At 34.6% G+C, this 24218-nt stretch overlaps 1 protein-coding gene and 1 long non-coding RNA gene across 2 annotated transcripts in view; both read right to left on the bottom strand.

The window, feature by feature from the left end:
- The window catches only part of LOC129757270 (uncharacterized), a 125914-nt gene that overhangs the window by 45928 nt on the left and 55768 nt on the right, over window positions 1–24218 (bottom strand). The gene's annotated exons all lie outside the window — the stretch shown is intronic.
- On the bottom strand, window positions 4697–6000 carry LOC129757266 (uncharacterized). Its single transcript, XM_055754429.1, has 2 exons — window positions 5561–6000; window positions 4697–5502 (listed from the first exon to the last, which is right to left on the bottom strand). The coding sequence occupies exons 1-2, from the start codon at window positions 5651–5653 to the stop codon at window positions 5173–5175; spliced, it is 423 nt and encodes a 140-aa protein (XP_055610404.1). The 5' UTR covers window positions 5654–6000; the 3' UTR covers window positions 4697–5172.

Below are 24218 nucleotides of genomic sequence, written 5' to 3'. Positions count from 1 at the left end.
TACAAAAATTACAAAAATTACAAAAATTACAAAAATTACAAAAATTACAAAAATTACAAAAATTACAAAAATTACAAAAATTACAAAAAATACAAAAAATACAAAAAATACAAAAATTATAAAAATTTCAAAAAAAAAAAATAAAAAAATGTAGAAAAATACAAAAATTACAAAAAAAAATGACAAAAATTACAAAATTACTTAATAACAAAAATTACAAAATTATAAAATTTAAAAAATGGAGAAAAATGATATTTCATTTCGAGCAAAAAACAGTGTTTGTAATAGTTAAATTCATGTTTCTCAATTCATGAATGATTTTGGTTAATTTTGATTGATAATCTGTTTTTCAACATTTGAATTTTTTAAGGAAGATATTCAAAAATATCTTTGATCGGATCCATGCCATCAAAAATGTCTTCGGCAAAGCGATGAAAAATCGATTGTCAGCTAAAATTTTCAAAAGTACCATTGAAACTGGAAAATCACCTCTCAGCCAACGAACCCGGGGTAGTGATCGAAAAACGTTTAATGTTTCAGCAGAAGTGAGTGAGCTGACTGATTTTCGGCCCAAATTTCAGCACCTCTTCCTCTTGACTTCCCCCCACCCAAGGCAATTAATCACACTCATTCGAGTGCTATTAATTTTCACAGCCGACGGGATACGCACAATTTAATTAAGACTCCCACTACACCGGAAGATTCCGGTTTCACAAGATTACAGCTGCCATCAAACGAACGGGCCAACCATTTGTCTTGTCTCGACTGGTCTTGTTTCTCCCCTTTTGGTCTGTAGCAGAAGCTGTCAGATTGCCCAGCTCCATCACAACAACCAACTGGCCCCAGGATCCGGTCGATTGTTTCTGGTCTCCACAGTGACTGATGAAACGGAGATGGAAATAATGAATGAACGAACGTGTTGAAAAGATGCAATTCGAAACCAATAAATGAGCCTCGAGATATTTCATTGTCACTTCGGACAGACAGATATAAATTTTACCCTACTTCTTGGGCTCGAAAAACCGATATATTCCTGGTTTAATTGGACTGGATCCGGTGGAAGTCCTACTTCGTAATTATGGGGGGAATATATGATCCACTTCTAGAGAAGCTGTTACACATGAGAAACCGTAAAGTATCGTACGAATCACCTTTCGATAACCGGGGATGGCAAATCAAATTGACATCAATTTTGATAAGTAAAACTCATTTTGAAACCCAAAAACGACGAAATGCTTCTCCTAATTATTTGGTTCGTTCTTCAAATTTTCACAAGCTTACCAACATCTAGTCAGCAAAATAGTGGCTCCAGAGAGTAGTCAATTGGTTGTTGGCCCCGTTCATCCGGCTAATCAGAGCTGACATCCGAATAACCGAAAAGTAGGTCACATATCCATTCTACAGATATTGGGTTTCAACAAAAGTCTCATGTTGCCATACAGTTTGAGTAGGGTGGTACCTTTCAGTAGCAAAATAGCTTCCGAAAGAAGATGAAAACGATAGTAGGTTTTGTATTTTTTTTTTGCTTATTTTTCTTGAAATGTCCATCTAAAAATTTAAGCTGGAATCGAATTTCAGAAAAAAATACCAAGAAAAAAAAACTGTAATTCAATTTTGAAATAAAATATTCCATCAAGTTTTTTTTTCTTGCTTCTTGGCAATCAGTTAGACTTACCAGATACTTTCAGAAAAAAGCGGAACATAATGAAAACTCTTAAAAGTATAATGTTTATGATCATTCCCCTGTATATGTATGTATATGTTCCATCAGCTAAAATAGTGCATAGAAAGTTATAAAATATGGATAAATGAAATTTGGTTGAAAGATTGCATTCTTAAGAAAATTTTTATTTTGGTATACTGCAAAGCACTTCAGTCGAAATTGTAGTAGTTCAGTGTAATTTAAAATCCCAAATTTGAAGAAAGTTTTTATTTGTTTCAACGGCCTTTTTTGATCATCCATTCATTCATTGCTTGACCCAAAACGGTTTTTTCGCTCGTTAGTTCTGTTCTATTTTAACTGGAATTAGACTTTCTTCTTAAGCTGTACATTCAGGGGATTCTGCTAGGGGCTCCGGAGAAAAAATCATGAGCCATCATCATTTGAAAGAATTTTAAAGAAAATTTCATTTATTAGAAAAATATTAATATCGCTGGAACGTGTAAAAAAAACGCTTAACTGAACCCAATTGTTATGGTGATGCTAAGATAAGCTTGCCAGATTGCCCGGTCTTATACGGACTTACCCGGATATCTGACTCAAAATTTAGGAAAAGTTCGATCCGACCCCGATTGCCCGCCTGGATTTTGCACAGATTTATTCACTTTATTTCTAAAATTGAACAAAATTCGTAAATTGAGTTGTTTTTATATTTGCGTCCAAAAACAATTTTTCTTTAGAAAGTTTAATCTAAATAATTATGAACAGTTTTTCGGAAGCCTAAAATACGATTCAAATATGATGATGTGTTTTGATGTAAAAATAACTTTTCAAGTGTTTACTTTTAATTCCTTTGTTTTGACCATAATGATGAGGCAAAATATTGATTTTTCCAGTGTTAGTCATTGAAACTTCATAAACGTGTTACCTATTAAATTTGTACAGCCTTATCGGTCATGTTATTTGAGTAGGGACATTTCTAGTTTTAAAATCATAAATGTATAAAAGAAGATAAGAAAATGAATTGAAATGAGTTGAAAATGATCGTGGAGAGATTCTGTCAAAAGCGTTTTCATCAAGAACGGACCAACGTTTTTGAAGTGGTAGATTCGGAAAAAGTTGAGTCTTCCACAATAATATTCTCAAGACGGCGGAACACTTCCTAAAAAGCGGGACATGTCCCGCTTTTGCGGGACAGATGGCAACCCTACAATAAGTGCAATTTCTATGCATTCGTGAAAAAGTGTTTTAATTTACTGTTGGTCTAATGTGAGATGAGAGATCTTGGAAAAGGGGTTAGAAAAATTGTTCTTCATAATTCATGAAATCTAAACTTCCTTATCTTCAAAAACGGAGACCATGTTGTTTTTAAAAACCTGTGAGGTTCGCTGATTAAATTCCAGAAAATTCACTGTTTAGACGGTGTCGTTTAAATATTTATTTGATTTTATTATTTTGAGACATCCAAATATAACCCGATTAATAATTCCAGACATTGAATACAAATCAGACACATATCTTTCGAAATATTTGCGTTAAACATAATTACGATTGATTGATACAATAACTTAAAATTTGAATTGCGTTCCATTATCTTCTATTTTGTCTACTGTCTTCTTTTTTTTTAATATTTTTGTGGTCATCATCTAAAAAACTGCAAAATATTGCTCTTGACTTCAGGTTTCTTACTTATTACGTAATCCTGTTGAAAATTCATAAAAAATTCTATAATAATATTTTTTTGAGCATGTTTTTCGTTTCTTTTTTCTTCGCTTTTGGAGCATACCGGAAAAAAATATTATAGCTGACTTTTTAATTTGCATTTTGCTGTCTCAAAATTATTAACGCTGTCCAGATCAACTGTTTGTCAAGATAGTTCTTTTTATTTCTCTTTGAGATATTTTTTTATTATAATACTAGCTGACCCGTTGTGCTTTGCTACACCTTCAGGAAATAAATGTAATTTGTAAAAATTTATTAAAATTTAGATTTTAGAGAGCATTTTTATAAATCAAACCTCATCATACTTCAGAACCAACAACTTTGAAATGAAAGCTGCAGCTGCAGTTCTGAATAGCAATTCAAAGATGGTATATATTATTTACAGAAACTTGATCTCTAAACTCGTTTTTCAAGATCTGAAATTTGTACTCTGTACCAAAAAAAAACCTTTTAAAATATGGTCCCTTCTTTGAAAAGCTCTCTATCTTAAATTTACATGGGAGCTCTCCCATCTTTTTCAATTTTGTCCCTCACTGCTTGAAGAAGGTAGGCAAATTTAACCGGCTGAAAAATATAATAAATTAGTTATGTACCTAGTAAATACAGTGCAAATTTCTTTTTTTATTAATAAATTTACTACGGTAAACATACAAATATTTAAAAAAATATCATTTGCATCACTAAATAAGTTCTCAGCGGTTTTTTTTATTTTCTCTTTGAAAGTCAAATATTCAAAAATGTAGGCAAAAACAAATATCTAAGTTTACATTTGTCCCGTATATTGGGGCAAGTGTCAATGCAAAGCTTATTTACAGATGCGTCAGAGTAATGGCTTTAAAATGGATTTAATACGAATTCCTGTTTTTTGTTCTATCAAGTTTCACTGATATATTTGCAGTATTCCTGCAATATAAATTTATGTTTGTTACTCCACTTTTAACGAATGCTGTTCAAAGGGAATGACCTTCAAAGACATTTAAGATTTTTTAATATCCGTTGCAGTTTCAACATTCAGAATACCCCTTCTGGTCTTTCCAACATATTGAATCATTTTGAAGATGAATTTCTTAAAAGTTCGACGTTTGCCCTTGCCCCACCGTGTAAGTTGACAGAAGGGAATATTGTTTTTAACAATTTAAGGGTAAACTAAAAGTTTCCCTTAAAAATTTTGCGTCCAGTTAAATATCAGTTCTAAAGTCTCGCTTTTCAAAACGAAGCGGATCAAAGGTCTCTTTTATGCAGCCATGTAACACAAAAACACTTTTCCACGGTGCGCCTCTGGACCGTTATTATAAAAAAAAAATTGTCCATCAAATCCAAGTACGGGGCTCGATTCCTTAGGTCATTCTGCACCTCTGGGTAAATTTTAAAAAAAATCCCTAGCAGAAAATCCGAGAAATCTTGATTTTAAGGTTTTTGTTGAGAAATTTCAAAATAATTCATATTCAAATTATTCAATATCATCAAAAAACCTCCAAAAACGTCAAAAAAGTGGTCCAAGTCATTTCCAACCAGTATGTATTTGTTGCCGTTGATAAAATTATGATTATTTACAACTGACTTAACTCTCCAAACATGGCTTAAGTGTATTATAAGTATGGTTTATTAGGGGTTTAAGTTTAGTTTAAATTATTGTTTCCGTGAAGTTATGGGGGAAAATGAATTTCAAATCAGTGGTGCTTTTATTGGTTAGTAGGAAAGGGAAACAGTGAAATAGTAAAAAGTAAAAGTAAACTATAAAACAGCAATACAACTAAAAATAATGAATGGAACATATTAAAAACTCAAAACTAACACATATGGTTGCTGTTGTAATCAATCAAAGAGTTTAACAAACGGTCGTTATAAACCTTTGATGATTTGGGAGCTTTATATCGCTGCCAAATCACATCAAAATCAGCATGTACGGATTCGGAGGCTTGCTCATTGTGAAGCCCAAGTCCTCTTCCGGCTTCTCGACAGAAATCCGCCACATGGTACTTTGTAATGTGATATTTAGATGTGAATGGAAGATTCAGCTTCTCCCAGCTGCTGGCAAAATCTGCAATAGCCTCCTCAAACCCATGCTCGAGTTTAAAGGAAAAGCATTTTGCATACACGTTTTTGAAGTTATTCAGAACCTGAAAATCGTAATATTTATTAAAAACTTGGTAAAGTTTATTTAGTAGAACAACCAACCGTAACGTAATCTGAAAGTTCAGGGTTGTCTGCCAAACAATTGGTAGCATCCAATAGCGCGTGGCAAGCTCTTCCGGTGAAACCGTACGTCATCTGTTGGTGTCTCACCTGTGCTTGTTCCACCCATAAGTCTACCCAGTCTGGTGCTTTCTTCTCAAGTGACTTAAAAATTGTATTAATAATTCCAAGCGTTATATGTAACGGTGGAGGCGGGCAAAGGTTCACGATTTTGTCTTCATCACTACCCGAGACCAACGGGGCATTCACGCAGCTTGCGAAGTTCTTTCCATTCAATTTCTTTTTTCTTGTGCAATTTTCGTTTATACTTCCTTTGGTTCTCGCGGTTCCGTTTGCTACACCGAGCTCGCTCTTTAAAGCCTCACAGTATGGACATGGATTCTTCGAAGAGTGGGCCTTTATGCCAATTATAATATTTATAATCTTGAGGTCCCCAGCAACCAAGTATTCGAGCTCGTGTAATTTGAGAAGTTTCGTCCAAACGGGGGAAATATTGTCATACTTTTCAGCGAGATTTGGTGAAAGTGCAATGATGAAAAGCTTCTTCACGCCGCCATCCTTGAAGCCAGCCAGATGTTCCATTTGCGGAGAGATCACAGATAACGTTATCTTGAAGAAGCTCCTACCCCCATCAATTCCTATTTTCACCACAAAATCATCAACAGGTGGTCTTGAACGTTTGATACGGTTAATGAGTTCCGGTACATCAGTGCAATATGCAACAACATGATCTGACGAAGGTGCTATATTTCCTGTGATGCTGGACAACTGAACTACATCAAACAAGTCTTTAAGCTGCCGGTTCATTTCAATCAATTTCAACCGCACTCCAGATTCTATATCGACTCCAGAAGCTCGAATACTTTTAATCACACCTAGATAATAGATAGATTATATAAAACAACCATTGTTATGAATAAAATACTAATTACCCATTGTTTTCCTCATGCTTAGATTGTTTTCGCCTTTGACCTTAAACAAATCATCTGCACGTAGTTTTTTGGGAGGTTCTGGACAAGTTGAAACTTTCTCGAATACAGACGGTCTTCCACGAAGATTTCGCAGAACACATTTTCCATCTTGATGGATAAAATATTTTTTTTTTTTTTGGATTTTTTAAATCAGGTGATCAGTGATGGTTTGAATCATTTGACTTAATTTTGAATCATTTGCTTATAACTTCTTTTGAAAACATTTTTCCCAGAAATGATGTTCTAAACTTTAGTAGAACTAGATCTTAGCTGCAACTTTTGTGACCAACACAAACCTGTATCTCTTATGCCTTATAAATGAGAAATCGAAAAGTTTAAATTTTTGAGCAATGATCGTAATCACAATCATTTGGATTAGCGGGTTGGATTAAATCCTACAATTCATACCACATTGAAGATACATATTTATGACATACAAGAAAGTTGTAGCTTAGATCTGTATCTACTAAAGTTTAGAACATCATTTCATGGAAAAATGTTTTCAAAAGAAGTTATAACCAAATGATTCAAAAATAAGTCAAATGATTCAAACCATCACTGCAGGTGATTATTTTAAAATATAGTTTTACCTGTTGAATCTGGCTTTGAACGCATATAGTCAGCTACTGCCGCATCCGCTGAGCTTGACGAGGGCTCTCCATTATTCAAAAAAATGATTTTCAAATTCGACGCTCGGGTGGATTGAGTGCAATGGTGCCTTTTTCCTCTTCCGTATTCACTGTAGCAAGTTTTACAAATTACCACCGCTTTACACCCATCAATGTCTTCTGTGTCTGGACTGGACCTGGGTCTTCCGCGCTTGAGTTTCTTGGGTTCAAAACCAGGCAGGTTGCTTCTGCCCTCATGTATACCGGCAGCAACACAAATCTCACATTTGCACATTCCTTGAGATCGCGTGATGATTGAATTTTCGAGCTTGTAACTTCGAATCCTGGGGACCCTTGTACCTCCCTTGCTGAACTCTCCACACGACGCGCGACATGTTCCGCAAATGACCGACGGATACAAATTTTCTCTGGATTCAAAATCTTGGAGAAATTTTCGAATAACAACTCTTATACCTGCACTTATCGGTCGAAGCGACGATGTCTTAGAAAGGCAGAGTACGCAAACCAAATTTCTGTTCTTTTCGTGAACATCCATTTTGAGGACAAAAATTGACGTTGAGAATTTGAAGTTGAATCCTTTTGATTTTTCAAAGCCCACTTGTGTCCCCGCTTTTGTGCCGGTCGACTGTTTCGCTGGTCATTCGCTTGTAGGTAGTTTCAAGCCAATGATGATTACAAGATTTATTTAACCTTAAACCACTATTAAACCATACTTATAATACACTTAAGCCATGTTTGGAGAGTTAAGTCAGTTGTAAATAATCATAATTTTATCAACGGCAACAAATACATACTGGTTGGAAATGACTTGGACCACTTTTTTGACGTTTTTGGAGGTTTTTTGATGATATTGAATAATTTGAATATGAATTATTTTGAAATTTCTCAACAAAAACCTTAAAATCAAGATTTCTCGGATTTTCTGCTAGGGATTTTTTTTAAAATTTACCCAGAGGTGCAGAATGACCTAAGGAATCGAGCCCCGTACTTGGATTTGATGGACAATTTTTTTTTATAATAACGGTCCAGAGGCGCACCGTGTTTTCATGTTAGGTGCGTACTTGAATTGGTATGTAAGCAAAAAGTACGATGGTTTTTTCAGAATTATTTAAAATAAAAAGCACCCATTTTCATTTCTAAATTCGTTTCAGTTGTGTATTTGGGCCGAAGTAACAATTTCTAGAAGAAAACATAATTTTTAATTTTTTTTAACAGAAAAAGTTGAACGTTTGAACATGTTCTAATGTTCCTTGAATGAAAAGTCGAATGCTACCTACATTAACATCTTTCAATTGGTTTTGATTCGATTGATAAAATATCAATCCGTGTCACATCTAGGCGTCATTTATTACCTCGTGCTGTGTACAAATCAAATAAGCAAGAAAAAAACACATCTAGGTTGCATATCGCCCCACGTGTTTGAGGAACAGGCGCCTTATTGTGAAATTTCCAGCAATCAATGAACAGTGTGCTTTGGTTACTATCCTCTTGCGACGACGTTTGCTCGCCCATGGAGACGAAAAACAAACCCCAGGTTGAAAAATACGCGCCAAAATATTCCTACTGATCAGTATGCTATGCCTGGGTTACTTTCCTTTTGCGTCGTTGGCTCGCGACGCCTCGGCCATAGAGACGAAAAACAAACCGCCCAAAGGAAAAAAAATCTCAAGAAAATGGATGTCATGACTTTAATTTGTTTCGAAAAACTACAAATTTAGTATGGAAGCCTCTCCTTCCTTAAGTCGGATGGAGTTTTGACTATTACAGAAACCATCCCTGGCCTCAAAAACCCTCAGATGCCAGTTTTGACGATGATCGGTTCAGTAGTTTCCGAGTCTATAGGGAACAGACAGACAGACAAACATTCATTTTTATATATATAGATTATCCAAAATACCTTCTACACTTATTGACATTTCTCGTTGAGTAAAACAGCAAATTTTTTGTGGTCTTATTTAAATGCTGAACCGACTTCTACCGAGCTTCGACTATGGGAAAACGTTGCGGAAAAAAATTCTGTTTTTTTTTCAAATAAAATCTGTTATTCCATGATTTGACTAAAAAAAAATTGTGACGGTTTTATGTAATGCTGTTGACATGAAATCAATTTAAAAGTCGAGTCAAATATTTACAAATTTAATCATATTTTATTAATTTCATTGTATGAAGTGAATTTACATAACAAATGCAATAATATTTCATGAATTAAATTAGAAATATGAGGTTAAGAAGAATTAAGAATTTTGATACCACTTTTATATCAAAATTCATAATTTCAAAGTATGTGCAAAATGTAGAAATTCTATTAGTTGCGTGAAAAATTTCAATATTTTGTGACAGATTCCGTGACGAAAATTTGCAAAAATTCTGTGAAATTACAGATTATTATACAGACTTGAAAGTATCGATATGAACTTCAATCTTGAGCGGAATAAAACTTAATTCAACGCTGAATAAGCCTTCAAGTGACCGTTCTATAGAACTTTGAGTATGAGATAAAAGTTCAGATTTTAGTTCAGATATAGAAGTAAAAAACGCTATCTTTTAAGTCGGTCTCGATTTTATTAGCATGGTAGAACTTATAATAAAATGCAGTCCTGTATAGGAATCAAAATTTTGCACGAAGTTGAATCTCCAGATTTAAGAAATAAAAAGAATAAATGCTGCAAAAGATCGAAAAATCAGATCGAAAATATACCGTATTAATCGATTTTTCCCAGGCTAAAGAATCGATCTAAAAATCGGAAATTTGAGTTCAAAAGATCGATTTCGCAAAATTGATCCAAGATCGACCAATCCTAACCCGAAACGTGAAAATAAATTTGCTATTTAACTCACCGAGGAATATCAACAAATGTTAAAAGTATAACGACAACCGGTGATTGAATTATTTTTATTACCAAAAATCCTTGCAAAATGTATTATTATAGTGGAATTGTTGTTTAACTTGCCTAAATTTCATGCTTATTTATATGATAATCTTAATTTTGAAAAACAGTTTGAGGATTAAAAAACTCGAATCTCGATAAAAAAATATTCACATGTTTTTCTGCCAAAATTATCCAGCTTGTTTGTGCTACATTAAGGTTTCTTCAACCGATATTCAAGAGCTCGAAGATATTTCGTTGAGATTCTTTTAAATACATAACCTCATCTGATAAAAGCGTGAATAGCTTGAAAAGTTAAACGAATTTCTCGAAATTATTCGGCTGCAAGTTGTAGGTCTTTTCCCACTTAAAGTAATGTAGGAGCATTTCTAAGTAGTTTGATGCATTTTAAAACTTATTTAATTAAACCTAATATATTTCTCTAATTTCTCGAAATTATTCGGCTGCAAGTTGTAGGTCTTTTCCCACTTAAAGTAATGTAGGAGCATTTCTAAGTAGTTTGATGCATTTTAAAACTTATTTAATTAAACCTAATATATTTTGAACTGTATGTGCATTTAAGTTTGAAATGTTTAAAGATTATGATTTTTTTATGTTATATATTTGAAGCTGTTTCATTCAGATTCGAAAAAAAACTTAGCTTGAAAAAGCTTTTACTAGCAATTAAGGAACATTGGACAATCGAATGTTTAATTTATTTAATCATTATCAGCCAATTTTATTTTCTCTCATTTAAACTTTTTAAATCTCGATGAGTATTTTTTAAAAAAGGTGTTTTATGTTTTTTTAAAACTCTCATCAAAACCCCTAATCACCAATCGTACTTTTCAAAGAACTATAATCAAAATCATTAAAAAATTACAAAATGAAAGTATGCTCTAAAAACTAAATGGACATAGTTTGTAATATTTTCTCTAGAAAAAAAAAATCATATTTTACCAATAGATCAAACAAAACATAAAATCAAATACAATTATTAGAGCGTTTCATTTAAAAAAAATGAACTACAAGTCTGAAAATATTAAACAAAAAAGTTGGAAAAATTGAACAATTGATGACGAATTTAATAAAAACAAAAGAGAAAATAAATAATGAAATTCATGAAAAAAAGAAAAACAAAGATGCAGAAAGAAAATTAAAAAAAAAAGAAATGAAAAAATGAGGAATTTGAAATGAAAAATGAGGAATGAGGAATGAGGAATGAGGAATGAGGAATGAGGAATGAGGAATGAGGAATGAGGAATGAGGAATGAGGAATGAGGAATGAGGAATGAGGAATGAGGAATGAAGAATGAGGAATGAAGAATGAGGAATAAGAAATGAGGAATGAAGAATGAGGAATGAGGAATGAGGAATGAGGAATGAGGAATGAGTAATGAGAAATAAGGAATGAGGAATGAGGAATGAGGAATGAGGAATGAGGAATGAGGAATGAGGAATGAGGAATGAGGAATGAGGAATGAGGAATGAGGAATGAGGAATGAGAATTGAGGAATGAGGAATGAGAAATGAGGAATGAGAAATGAGGAATGAGGAATGAAGAATGAGGAATGAGGAATGAAGAATGAAGAATGAGGAGTGAGGAATGAGAAAATTGGGATTGAGAAATGAGGAATGAGGAATGAGGAAAGTGTGAAAGAGGAATGAGGGAAGAGGAATGAGGAATGAAGAATGAGGAATGAGGAATGAGGAATGAGGAATGAGGAATGAGGAATGAGGAATGAGGAATGAGGAATGAGGAATGAGGAATGAGGAATGAGGAATGACGAATGAGGAATGAGGAATGAGGAATGAGGAATGAATAATGAGGGATCAGGAATGAGGAATGAGGAATGATGAATGAGCAATGAGGAATGAGGAATGAGGAATGTGGAATGAGGAATGTGGAATGAGGAATGAGGAATGAAGAATGAGGAATCAGGAATGAGGAATGAGGAATGAGGAATGAGGAATGAGGAATGAGGAATGAGGAATGAAGAATGAGGAATGAGGAATGAAGAATGAAGAATGAGGAATTGGGGATGTGAAATGAAGAAAGCTGGGATGTGAAATGAAGGTTATGAAGGTATAAAAAATGGGTTACCAGGAACGAAGCCTGAAAATCGTTCTTTTATTGTTGTAAATTTTAGGGAACATCAAGTTTCGCTTTGTGCTGAAATCACATTTAAATTTTTACTTAGAGGAGCAATATTTTTTGAATAAATAGCTTAAAAAAGACTTGTAAGTACATCGCCAATTTGATTCATTGCATAAAATTTTCTTCATGAGATATCTTACTAGTTCGCTCCGTTTTTTTTTTTCAAAATTTATTGGAAAGGTGAGATCGTCATATAAATAAACCCATTATTTGAAAAATGTCGAATAAAAACTCACTGTTCTTTACAGGATTTGAATATCCGGATTTCTAGGCCAACGCATTGCCGATTTTACTAGCGTAGTCTGTTGCATCAAAAATACTAGGACTTGAGTTAAAGTTGTTAAACATAGTAAAAAAATTACAAATTTGCAACAGATAGATCTAAAATACCACTCATATTTTCTACCATTTTATAAACAACGCAAATAGCCCCACCGTTCCCCAATCGAGCATATGTTTTACGGTGAACCTTCCCGGCAGGCAGCTAATCCTAAGCAAATGTTATCTTTGCGTGGTCACCATCATCCTCATCATCGCTCTCATCAGCATCCGGCACGGTAGCAGCGGCCAATCGAACAACCAAAGGTGACCCAAAGTCCAGTTCACATCACCGGCCCAAGTCGGGTTCTAGAAATGAACCCTAATCACGTTACAGGTCATCGGAGTTTCCTCACATTGGCCGGGTAAATCCCATTTCAAGTAGGTTCACATTGATAGTTCTGTACAGGTAGAAATACGCGTCGATAAACACTCGATTTCAGACGCGCTCTGTCACGTTTACCCATATTCTATAGATTCATTGGCACAAACATGAAGTTGGGTTCAGTTGAGTCGAGTTGAGGCAACGCAGCGAAATCTAATCACAATTAACACTCCGCCGGTTGCATAACGTTTGGGCGTAAAGTGCTGCTACACGACAATAACAACTAAAACAACACTATACATAGCAGCCAAGCAGACAGGCAGGCACTATTAAATTGTTTTCGGTTGTGTCAAACAGCATGTTGAGTGGCTCCAGAGAGTGCGATGAGGATGAGGACCCTCCGTCATTCATCCGATGCGATGCGAATGGTTGTTGGGTAGAGCTACACTACGTCAGTGTTTTTCACCTCGGAGTGTAAACAAGCAGCTCAGAAGAGGCTGTTTGTTGGGAATTTGTTTTCAGCAACATTGTAGGTAAACTAGGGGGGTTGCCAACGTTGCCAATTTTATGCCAACGAACGATGGGGAGATGGTGTGTAGATTATTGTGGCAATATTCCGTAAATGGAAAATACTGATTAATATTGGCGGGTATCTTCAACCTTTGCTAGGGAAAAAGCTGGGGAAAGTGCCAATTTGTTCGAATTTTGCCGAGGATAACATACAATGATAACACCGCTCTAAAAAAATAAACTAGAGATCTGCCTGTGTTTCAATGCAATTACCTGGTTTGCATTCTTTTTGTCGCTTGGAATAAGAAATCTGAGATAAGAGCACAGAAATGTGCTCATTTCCAAGATTACATGCAAATGCACGGATGAAAATATCTTAAGGTGGGTCTTTTGTAATAAGCACTTTTTTGTCGTTTGAGCATTTTTATAAATTTTATGGTTCAACAAAATCTCTACACGATGAGTGTAACTGATTTTTTTTTTAAATAAACAGTAAAGACCTTTTAAATAAATTAAAAAAAAAAATAGCATGATCAAATGATTTTACAACTTGAATACAACGAGAAAATTTGGGCACTACTTACATGGGTAGTTAACAGCGCCGAAAATCTCGAACACTGGAGGATTTTTCTGTTCTATTTGGCAAGAATCCTCGATAAATCCCCGATTCTGGTTTAAATCTGACCCTTCCTATGATTTGCATTCATACAAGAAGGGTCGTGAGAAAAAGATTATTCAAACGTTGAGAAAAATATTATTTGAGCCAATTATCTAACGATTTATCGAATAATTAAGATTTACATTGAGGTAACAGCATTCATCTGATCTTAATTTTTACCTTATTTATTTCTTAAAATTTCTAACTACTAAACATTTTCCTACAAAAAGTACAATTATAACTTTCGGAAAATATTCCAGCAATAAAAAGTTCAATAGAACGGATTAACCTTAGCATTCTGCAGCTCCGAACAGTGATATGTTATTCCAATTACAAGGGACAGTTTCCAATGAAAGTACGCCGAACTAATGAATAGAAATGCAAACAGCACTCTCTCAATTGCATAGGAGGTGCTCCAAAAAACTAAACAGTTTACTAATAGTTTGATGAAATTCACATCGAGTAATTCTGTGGTGTATAAATTTAAGTATAAATTAATTTATTTTTTGTTTATTTATCCTTTTCTTCTTATTTTAAGAATTTTGAAAAACTTAAAATTTTCAATGCCTCACGCTTTAAACCTGAAGCTTTAAGCCTTTAAGCTAGGGTTGCCATCCGTCCCGCAAAAGCGGGGCATGTCACGCTGTCCCGCTTTTTTTAACAAAAAATCCCGCTTTTTTCATGGAAAACTTTTACAAAGTTTACTGACATACATCTCAATTAGTGTTCTTTCTAAGAACAACTTTGAAGGATGGTAAACGTACAAGTTTGGATATACAATTAAGCCTTTTCAAGAGTTTCTCAAATGTCCTGCTTTTTTCGGCTGTGTCCCGCTTTTTCGTGAAATGTCCCGCTTTTTTTTCTGAAAGTATCTGGCAAGCCTACTTCAAGCTGAAGCTTTATGCCTTATGCCTTATGCCTTATGCCTTATGCCTCATGCCTTATGCTTTAATCCTTATGCTTTTAATCCTTAAGCTTTATACCTTATGCCTTATGCCTTATGCCTTATGCCTTATGCCTTATGCCTTATGCCTTATGCCTTATGCCTTATGCCTTATGCCTTATGCCTTATGCCTTATGCCTTATGCCTTATGCCTTATGCCTTATGCCTTATGCCTTATGCCTTATGCCTTATGCCTTATGCCTTATGCCTTATGCCTTATGCCTTATGCCTTATGCCTTATGCCTTATGCCTTATGCCTTATGCCTTATGCCTTATGCCTTATGCCTTATGCCTTATGCCTTATGCCTTATGCCTTATGCCTTATGCCTTATGCCTTATGCCTTATGCCTTATGCCTTATGCCTTATGCCTTATGCCTTATGCCTTATGCCTTATGCCTTATGCCTTATGCCTTATGCCTTATGCCTTATGCCTTATGCCTTATGCCTTATGCCTTATGCCTTATGCCTTATGCCTTATGCCTTATGCCTTATGCCTTATGCCTTATGCCTTATGCCTTATGCCTTATGCCTTATGCCTTATGCCTTATGCCTTATGCCTTTTGCCTTATGCCTTATGCCTTATTTTTAAAGCAGGATATGAGGTGTTTGATTCGGAAATTGATCAAGGAAGAAGTTCATTTTAAAAAACGTAGAACAAGAAATGCATTGTTTAAAAATCATATTCAGCGAATTAATTACGCCCTGGAAGCTGGCTCGCACAATTTTCATACCAAAAGGTATGTGCAATATTCTATGTGATAGTATTTTACAAAAATCGAAACTTGTATGAAAAAGACTGAATTCTTTAAAATACGCGGGCTCAATTGCTCTCAAATACTGAAGCAGAACGCACAATTTAACTTAAATAAAATGCTAATTCCAAAAAACTTACAAGCTTGTACACTAGACTGGCCAGATACGTCTTGAAAAAAGTATCATACGGTTTAAAGTTTCTCTCACGGCCACTAACGGCTGAGCATTGTTTTTCGCTCTTGGATTTGAAATGGGCTGTAGCAAAAATTTAAAGTTTTTTTAAAGTTAGTATGGAAAAAATGACTCTTTTGTTCAAAAATTGCTTCAGCCTCACTGTTGCACTGAACTCAAATTTGATGCAGAAGATTCAAAGAACAACTTGGTCCAAAACCTTGAACCTCTATGATGCGCCAATCAAAAGTTTTGACGATTTCAAAATTAAATAATTTTTGTTGATATGTTTCTCATCTTTTTAAATGGCAACCCTGTACTGCATTTTGGGTAGGAGCCATTGTACATTGGAAGCTAGCTGGCGTGTTTTCCTATATGCAGAAATGTTCTCGTGTCATTGGTTGGTTTGCTTGTCGTGAAAGTTGTTATAACGGGTTTTTGGGCCAGAAATTTTTTCTGATAAGTTCAAAACCCATCCCCCTCCCTCGAAAAAGGGGGGGGGGGTCCAAAATCGACGTAAAAATTAAACATATCGATAGTTTTCCACATGATTTACCCATATTAAATTTGGTACATATGTACTTTTCTCAAAGTAACTTCATGCATTGTATAAAAAGACCGCTATCACCACGGTGAAGGGAGCTCTCATTGCAAATCGATGCAAAGTGCGACACGAATCGATTATTTTTCCAGAATTTACCATCAAATTTGATACACATGGATATTTTCTAACATCAAAAGCACTCATTGATTCTTGGAAAAAGAATATTACAAAAATCTGTCATTATTGATCAAATCTATCTTAACCATTTGAAAAAGCATGTTTCAAGACATTTTATGTCCAATTCTACAAAAAACAATCATACACAAAACATCTTATAAACTCTAAATTGTAGTGATGATATAAAAAATAAAAACAAGCTGGATAGAAAGAGAAAATATTAAATTTTTTGTAGAGATTCAGCGTCGGTTGGCTTAAGGAGCCCCCTTTAACGTGATGGAAGAGGTCTTTTTACACAATACATGGGAAAAAATACATGTGAAACAAAATTGATATAAATCATGTGGAAAATGATCGATTTTTTCTTCATATATTACGTCGATTTTATAATGGAACTCCCTTTTTCCGAGGTGGGAGGTGTTTGTAACCTCTCAGAAACAATTTTCGGACCAAAAATCCCATTATACTATCATTCACAAGAATCGAACCAACCAATACAATGATACGGATATACTTCTGCATATGGGGAAACACGCCAGCTAGCTTCCAATGTACAATGGCCCCTTCACAACATGCAGTACAGGGTTGCCATTTGAAAATATGGGAAAATATAAGCTAAAGTTATTCAATTTTGAAATCATTAAAAATTTTGATTGACACTAACGGTCTTCTGCAAAGTTTATTTTTTAATCTTCAGCAATAAGATGTAGCTTAGAGAATTAAAGTTCAGTGCAACAGAGGATTGTAGGATTTTTCGAAGAAAAATGTCATTTTTTTCAAACTGATTTCCGTAATAATAATGCCTTTTTGGCTACAGCTTATTTTAAACCTTAGAGCCATCAAAACTTGCACTGGTGTTATTGAGCCCGAAAGGAACCTTTAACCGTTTGATATTTTTTGTCCCGATTCTGACCAGTCCAATGTATACACGATACTCAGTAGTGAATTTCCATCAGGAAATATTATTGGGTATATCAACGTGATACTCTGGAGTGAATTTTCTTTTCAAGAAAATTTCAGAATGTATACGCACGATTAAAATCTTGAAAAGAAAATTATGAGCGTATTTCAAAGTTAGATAAGTATAATTACATCACAACTTAGGACAAGGTACCACTTCTGTCGAGGATTTTTCAAAAAGCAGATAGTAAAAAACACAATAATATTAAAAAATAAAAACGACCTTGGGTCATTGAGTAAGAAAGTTTTAATCTTAAAAATAAAATAATTCAACTACATTGACATACAAAATATATCTGATAAGATAAACAAAGTTTTTACAACGATTTCTCCAAGGAAGTTGTAAACTGCTAGCCCGGAATGTAAGTTCTAGCTTTGACTTTTCATCGGATTTGTAACACTCGTTGTACGACTTTTCCTTTGGATGTTTCTTCGATCATAAAATAAAATCACTGCTAAAATTGCTGCTATCAAACTGCATCCATGCTTCATAAAGCTACAAAAATACAAGAGGAAAATGCGAAAAAAAAAATCTAAGTGGTATCACTTTTCACTTCACAGTAGAGGCGAACGCTCTGTTTTGAAGGAAAAATAAAAATTCTCTCAAACATGCGAAAACTAAAACGTGACAATGTGCACTTTGGCTGGTCGCGCCAAGTTTTGTGATCCCACAAAACATCCTGGGGCCATCTCAGTCGGAAAAGCTGCGGTAGAAAACTGCTGTTGTCGTGTTGTCCTCTCTTCAGAGAACACTGTGAACGACTGCTAACTTTCGTAAATTTGAATGTTTCTTTGGTCGGATCTTTCCTCCTTCGGGGGAGATGTTACTGCTCGTGCTAGTAGTTTGTGTTTCATCTCTCTTGTCCAGGGGATAAGTTGGAAAATTTCAAATACACAAATGATGTCCTCTCCCCTGTGATAAGTAAGGGTGGGCTCAGGATTGTTATGCAGTTTTGAATTTTGCTTTTTTATCTAAAACTGCCAAGAGCAGGTTCAAAGGATAACTGCCTCTGAAGTCGCTTCAGACAAGTGTTTCAAAAGATAAGAATGTTCGTTTCAAAGTAACGCTATATATATTAACATCTGACACCATTTATCCTCTGTCTGATGTTTGAAATTTAAAATTAGGATTCTTAAATAATATTCGAAATTTAAAATCAAAAATTCAATTAATTTTGGAAGTTTTTGGTAATTTTTGGTAATTTTTGGAAATTTTTGAAATTTTTGAGATTTTTGTCATTTTTGTCATTTTTGTCATTTTTGTCATTTTTGTCATTTTTGTCATTTTTGTCATTTTTGTCATTTTTGTCATTTTTGTCATTTTTGTCATTTTTGTCATTTTTGTCATTTTTGTCATTTTTGTCATTTTTGTCATTTTTGTCATTTTTGTCATTTTTGTCATTTTTGTCATTTTTGTCATTTTTGTCATTTTTGTCATTTTTGTCATTTTTGTCATTTTTGTCATTTTTGTCATTTTTGTCATTTTTGTCATTTTTGTCATTTTTGTCATTTTTGTCATTTTTGTCATTTTTGTCATTTTTGTCATTTTTGTCATTTTTGTCATTTTTGTCATTTTTGTCATTTTTGTCATTTTTGTCATTTTTGTCATTTTTGTCATTTTTGTCATTTTTGTCATTTTTGTCATTTTTGTCATTTTTGTCATTTTTGTCATGTTTGTCATTTTTGTCATGTTTGTCATTTTTGTCATTTTTGTCATTTTTGTCATTTTTGTCATTTTTGTCATTTTTGTCATTTTTGTCATTTTTGTCATTTTTGTCATTTTTGTCATTTTTGTCATTTTTGTCATTTTTGTCATTTTTGTCATTTTTGTCATTTTTGTCATTTTTGTCATTTTTGTCATTTTTGTCATTTTTGTCATTTTTGTCATTTTTGTCATTTTTGTCATTTTTGTCATTTTTGTCATTTTTGTCATTTTTGTCATTTTTGTCATTTTTGTCATTTTTGTCATTTTTGTCATTTTTGTCATTTTTGTCATTTTTGTCATTTTTGTCATTTTTGTCATTTTTGTCATTTTTGTCATTTTTGTCATTTTTGTCATTTTTGTCATTTTTGTCATTTTTGTCATTTTTGTCATTTTTGTCATTTTTGTCATTTTTGTCATTTTTGTCAATTTTGAGCTGAAACTTGAAATTTGGTTTTTCAACTTTAATTTGAAATGTATTGATACATAAAACAATGGTTAGTAATTGTTTATAATATGAAAAATTTGCAAAAAAATAAAAAATGAAAATAAGCTTGTGCCTCACAATTAGAAAAAACGAACAACTAATCCACATCCACAAATCCCTCCAATCGAAACCCTTCGGCAAATAGTTTACGTTTTTCTCCTCGCCACTTAACGGTGAGCCACTTCACGTAGAAAATGAAGTGTCAATCACGTGTCGTATTATCGCTGCCAATAGCTTTTCGCTGAGGGAAGGAGGAAAACCCTCACACAACTCTCATTAGGAAAAGAACTCTTCTGTTTTTTTTTTTCAATAAAAGTTTCCACCCTGTTTCATCTATCTATCGTCTCGAGCTCTTAGGGAGGATGTTAGTTGAAGCACTACCACCCTTTGTTTTCTTGTGCTCAATTGGATTCAATTTACTCGAATGTCGGTCTTTTTCCTATGGAATGGGGGGATGATTGTATCAAGAAAAGTTCAACATTACGCAATCGAAATTCAATTAGCAATCATCTACTTTGAATTTTCAACGCATTTTAAAAATTTTCAAAGATAGCTCAAAGGGAGGAAACTTGTAACCGGAATTAAACTCGGAATAAGTCGTTTAACCACATTTTTAAGCGTTCCAAAATTCTCATTTCTTCTCAGAAAACCATTCAATCAGCATAACAATTTGTTAAATCTAATGAGCAAATATTTGATTTGCTGTGGGTGTGTGTTCTACGTTCCGAAAATGGGGCTCCTCCAAAGGAAATCTTTCTAATGAACTCGGTCCCATCAGCTACTAGCGCTTTTCTTCAAAAGCAGGGATGGCATCGGAAACACTTCTGGTAAATATGTACTCTAGCTCTTATTGAAAACATCCTTCAAGCAGGACGAATTATGCACATGTTGTTGATACGATCGGTAGACAAACTGTTTGCCTTGGGAAGAAGAACACAAACTCTCAAGTAGTGGAAGGTAGCATCTACTCTGGGCTCTCGACTCTCGACAACGTAGTACCTTTTAAGATGGAAATGGGAAAACGTGTAAAACTAAACTCCGGGGTCCTTAATTCGTCATACAAACACACAGACATACGAAAACACCGATTTAACCCCACCATCGCTCCAAACCAAGCAGGAAAACAGGTGGAAGATTAGAGTAGCGTCAAGTAGTTTCCATCATTATCATCCTTTCCTCCGCAGGAAAACTTGTGAAAGGTGGTAAGACCAGAAGAAATGGGAATGAGGATTCTGGGGGGTCACAAGAACACCATTAATCCAAAAAGGTTACATTCCGGTTTGCCCCGCACGTCAATCCGACGGACTGACAGCTTTGACCTCTTCTCATTTCGCTAATAGGGAATGTTTTATGGAAGCCCAAGTCTGGCTCGGTTGACGAGTGACTGGTTGGATTTCTCTTCTTCACCCTTAGGGGGTATCGCTCGGATTTTTTTGCCACTTGTGTTCTTTCGTTTTTACTCTCCTGTGTCGCCATTTCGAACTTACTTACGAGTCGCTAGTTTCTGGTGTAAGAAATGTGTAGGCGCTGTGATTAGGGTGGCTGCCTGGTGCGCTCCAGGGATTAGCGTGGGTGGTTTTTGGTGAGAGCTTTTTCAGAGGCGTAAGAATGTATTTTAATAGCATTCGTCTAATTTTCTTCATATATGTACATATATACACCGAACGAAATAAAAAGTAGTGTGTTTTGATTGCTGTTAGAATGTTAATGATTGTAAATCACCAAAATTTTCTTCAACAGTTTGTTTTGAATTGTTTAACGGATAGCAATTGGCGATGAGGACCAAAAATATGGTGGCTTATATATAGCTCAGTTAGCAAGCCTGTTGTCTCCTGAGCCGATGTCCGTGAGTTCGAGTCCAAGAGTAAACATCGAACACAGTTTTACCGGATAAGTTTTTCAATAACGATCCGCCAACTGCAACGTTGATAAAGTGGCGAATGCCATAAAGATGGTAAAAAAAATGAAAAAAGGGTCCAAAATAAGAATAGCCTCTTGAGTTTCTCAACAAAAACAAGATTATTTCTAAAAATTTACTGTTTAAAAGTGAATTATTATGCTTCTACAAATTATTTGAAAAAATAACTGCATTTAAAGGAGTTTTCTAGAATTCCAAAGGTTTCAAAAAGTATTAAAACGGGGTTTAAAGAGATGCTCTTCTAGAACTAAGGAATTTGATATTATATTGATATAGATAAGATAGCAAAACGCTTGGCTTCTGAGCCAATGTGTGTGAGTTTGAATCCAAGAGTAATCATCGAAATTAGTTGAACAGAATAAGTTTTCTAATAACTGTTCGCCAACTGCATCGTGGATATAAAGTTGCGAATGATGTGCGAACGACTTAAACGACACAAAAATCTGTATGCCAATCGGTATGGTCCAATTCAAATAATACGAAGAGAAATATATGGAAACATCGTTTAAAAAACGTGCATATAAATATGGTCGCCAAGTTTCAGAACTTTAAATTTTTGTGAAATCCGTGCTGACATTCATCAATGATATATAGCAGCGTCGGATTTTGCAGCACGAATTTTGCAAAAAGTGATCAACTAAGGCGACCATAATAGTGTATGTTCGCTTTATCAGCGTTGCAAAAAAAAGGCAAGTATATGCTATATACGTGGACTTTGCCAAGCATTTGATCAGCTACCACATAAGATCCTAATCGATAAATTTTAAGAAATGGGATTTCCAACTTGGCTGTTCTATCTATCTATCGCCTGGAGCTCTTCAGGAGGATGTTAGTTGAAGCACTACCGCCCTATGTTTTCTTGAGCTCAATTGGATTCAATGTATTCGTAAAATGGCTCGAATCGTTTGACAGAATCACATCAAATCCCAAAACTTTACAGTTCCTTCTGGAGTTTCTCAAGGGAGTCACTTGAGTCCACTACTGTTCAACTTGTTGATGAACGACAATCATGAACTAATTGTTTCTGAATTAGTCTTCTACGTTGACGAACAAAGAATGTACCGCTAAATATCACAATATTCAGACTGTTTGTCACTGTAGCAGGATCTTGATAAGCATATGTTCGCTGCCAAGTGAATGCGATAGAAGCGGATTTAAAAAAAAGTGTAAGCTTATAACGTTCACTGAAGCAGGGTTGAAATCGCGCAACTTTAGACAGCTGATAACACGGTACTTCAGAAAGTTGAATCCATTCGTGATTTGGATGTGATTGTGAAAAATTCTTTAAATTTCAAAAAACATCTTGTAGTAACCATGACAAAGGCTAAAACAGTGCTAGGATTTTTGGTAAGAAACGCCAAAGGACATAGCGATATTTCCACTCTGAAGGCTTTGTTGCCTACTCGCTCGTCCGCTGTGGTTTTGAGTACAACATTTAAGTCTGGGCACTCAATCGGCGGTGATATGAAACTACTCGAATCAGTCCAGAAGCGGCTTTTATTATGTGATTTTAATCGCCGTAATTTGTATGATTATAATTTTAATGGCATGTGCGGCGGAATGAAAACTAGAGAGAATTTATTTTATAGAAATATGAAAGAAAGGTGGATAGACAGGCATTAGTGCGCCAATAGGAGAAAGCTTTATAGGTGTTGAAATTTTAGGCTAGAGGGCATGTTGATGAAAAGCTCCCATGAATTGCTCCCGCCATTGCTCTACACTGGCTAACTATACATGAGAAACTCAGAAAGAGAATTCCCATGTATAGCGAGTCCAGTGGTTTGAGAGCGTGTTTTTACGCACACTTCAAACGAGCTTTCCTTATGCGAGAACAGTTCTAGCGAACGTTTCCATCTTTTCAGATTCGCTGCGAATAGTTGCTACTTGTCGATTTTTTTGCATTTCACATTTTATCTGTTTCGCGTCCTTACTTTTTTGGCCAAGTGTCAATTTTTGAACCGTATATTTTTGTTGTATTTTTTCTTTTTGCCAATGATTGTTTGTTATATGATTTTAATCGCCGTAATTTGTATGAATATAAAGCGGCTTTTAAGGTACGCACTTCCTAATTTTCCCTGGATTGAATCTTAGCGGCTTTCCCCTTACTATGCACGATGTGAGATCAATTATTTCGGTTCACATATCCAATTATTCTTTAGCCTATTTATATTCGACATTAATCCGGGAACATAGACAGTCTTATCTCGTTGAAATGATACCGTATCATGCACCATACCGAAAGGGTGGTAAGTTATGGAGCAATGATTATACTGGATGTAATAATTGTAAAATCAAATATTTGATTACGTGTTCATCGTATTTTTGTAAGCTTATCATTCTTCGGCAAAAAAAAAACGTTCATTATTGCTAAACTTATCGAAAATTTTGCTTTTCAAAATACACTTTTTTTAATCTTTTTTGGTAAAACGCCTACAAGTAGGCAACGGATATCGATTTCTTGATTGATATCGCGGCAAACATGGCGACAGAAATTTTTTTCGAGTCGATTACTGGTGCACCTTTTAAACTCGAACAAGAAAGAAATTTG

The sequence above is a fragment of the Uranotaenia lowii genome, chromosome 3 (assembly GCF_029784155.1).
Source record: "Uranotaenia lowii strain MFRU-FL chromosome 3, ASM2978415v1, whole genome shotgun sequence".
Classification (NCBI taxonomy): Eukaryota; Metazoa; Arthropoda; class Insecta; order Diptera; family Culicidae; genus Uranotaenia; species Uranotaenia lowii.
This window is presented reverse-complemented; position numbering and strand designations above follow the sequence as displayed.

Bases quoted from the DNA above. Each gene is read 5' to 3' on its own strand.
- LOC129757266 (XM_055754429.1), bottom strand. From the start codon at position 5,653: ATGACGTACGGTTTCACCGGAAGAGCTTGCCACGCGCTATTGGATGCT. The intron at 5,503-5,560 runs GTTGGTTGTTCT...TACGATTTTCAG, and splicing joins AACTTTCAGATTACGTTACG to GTTCTGAATAACTTCAAAAA.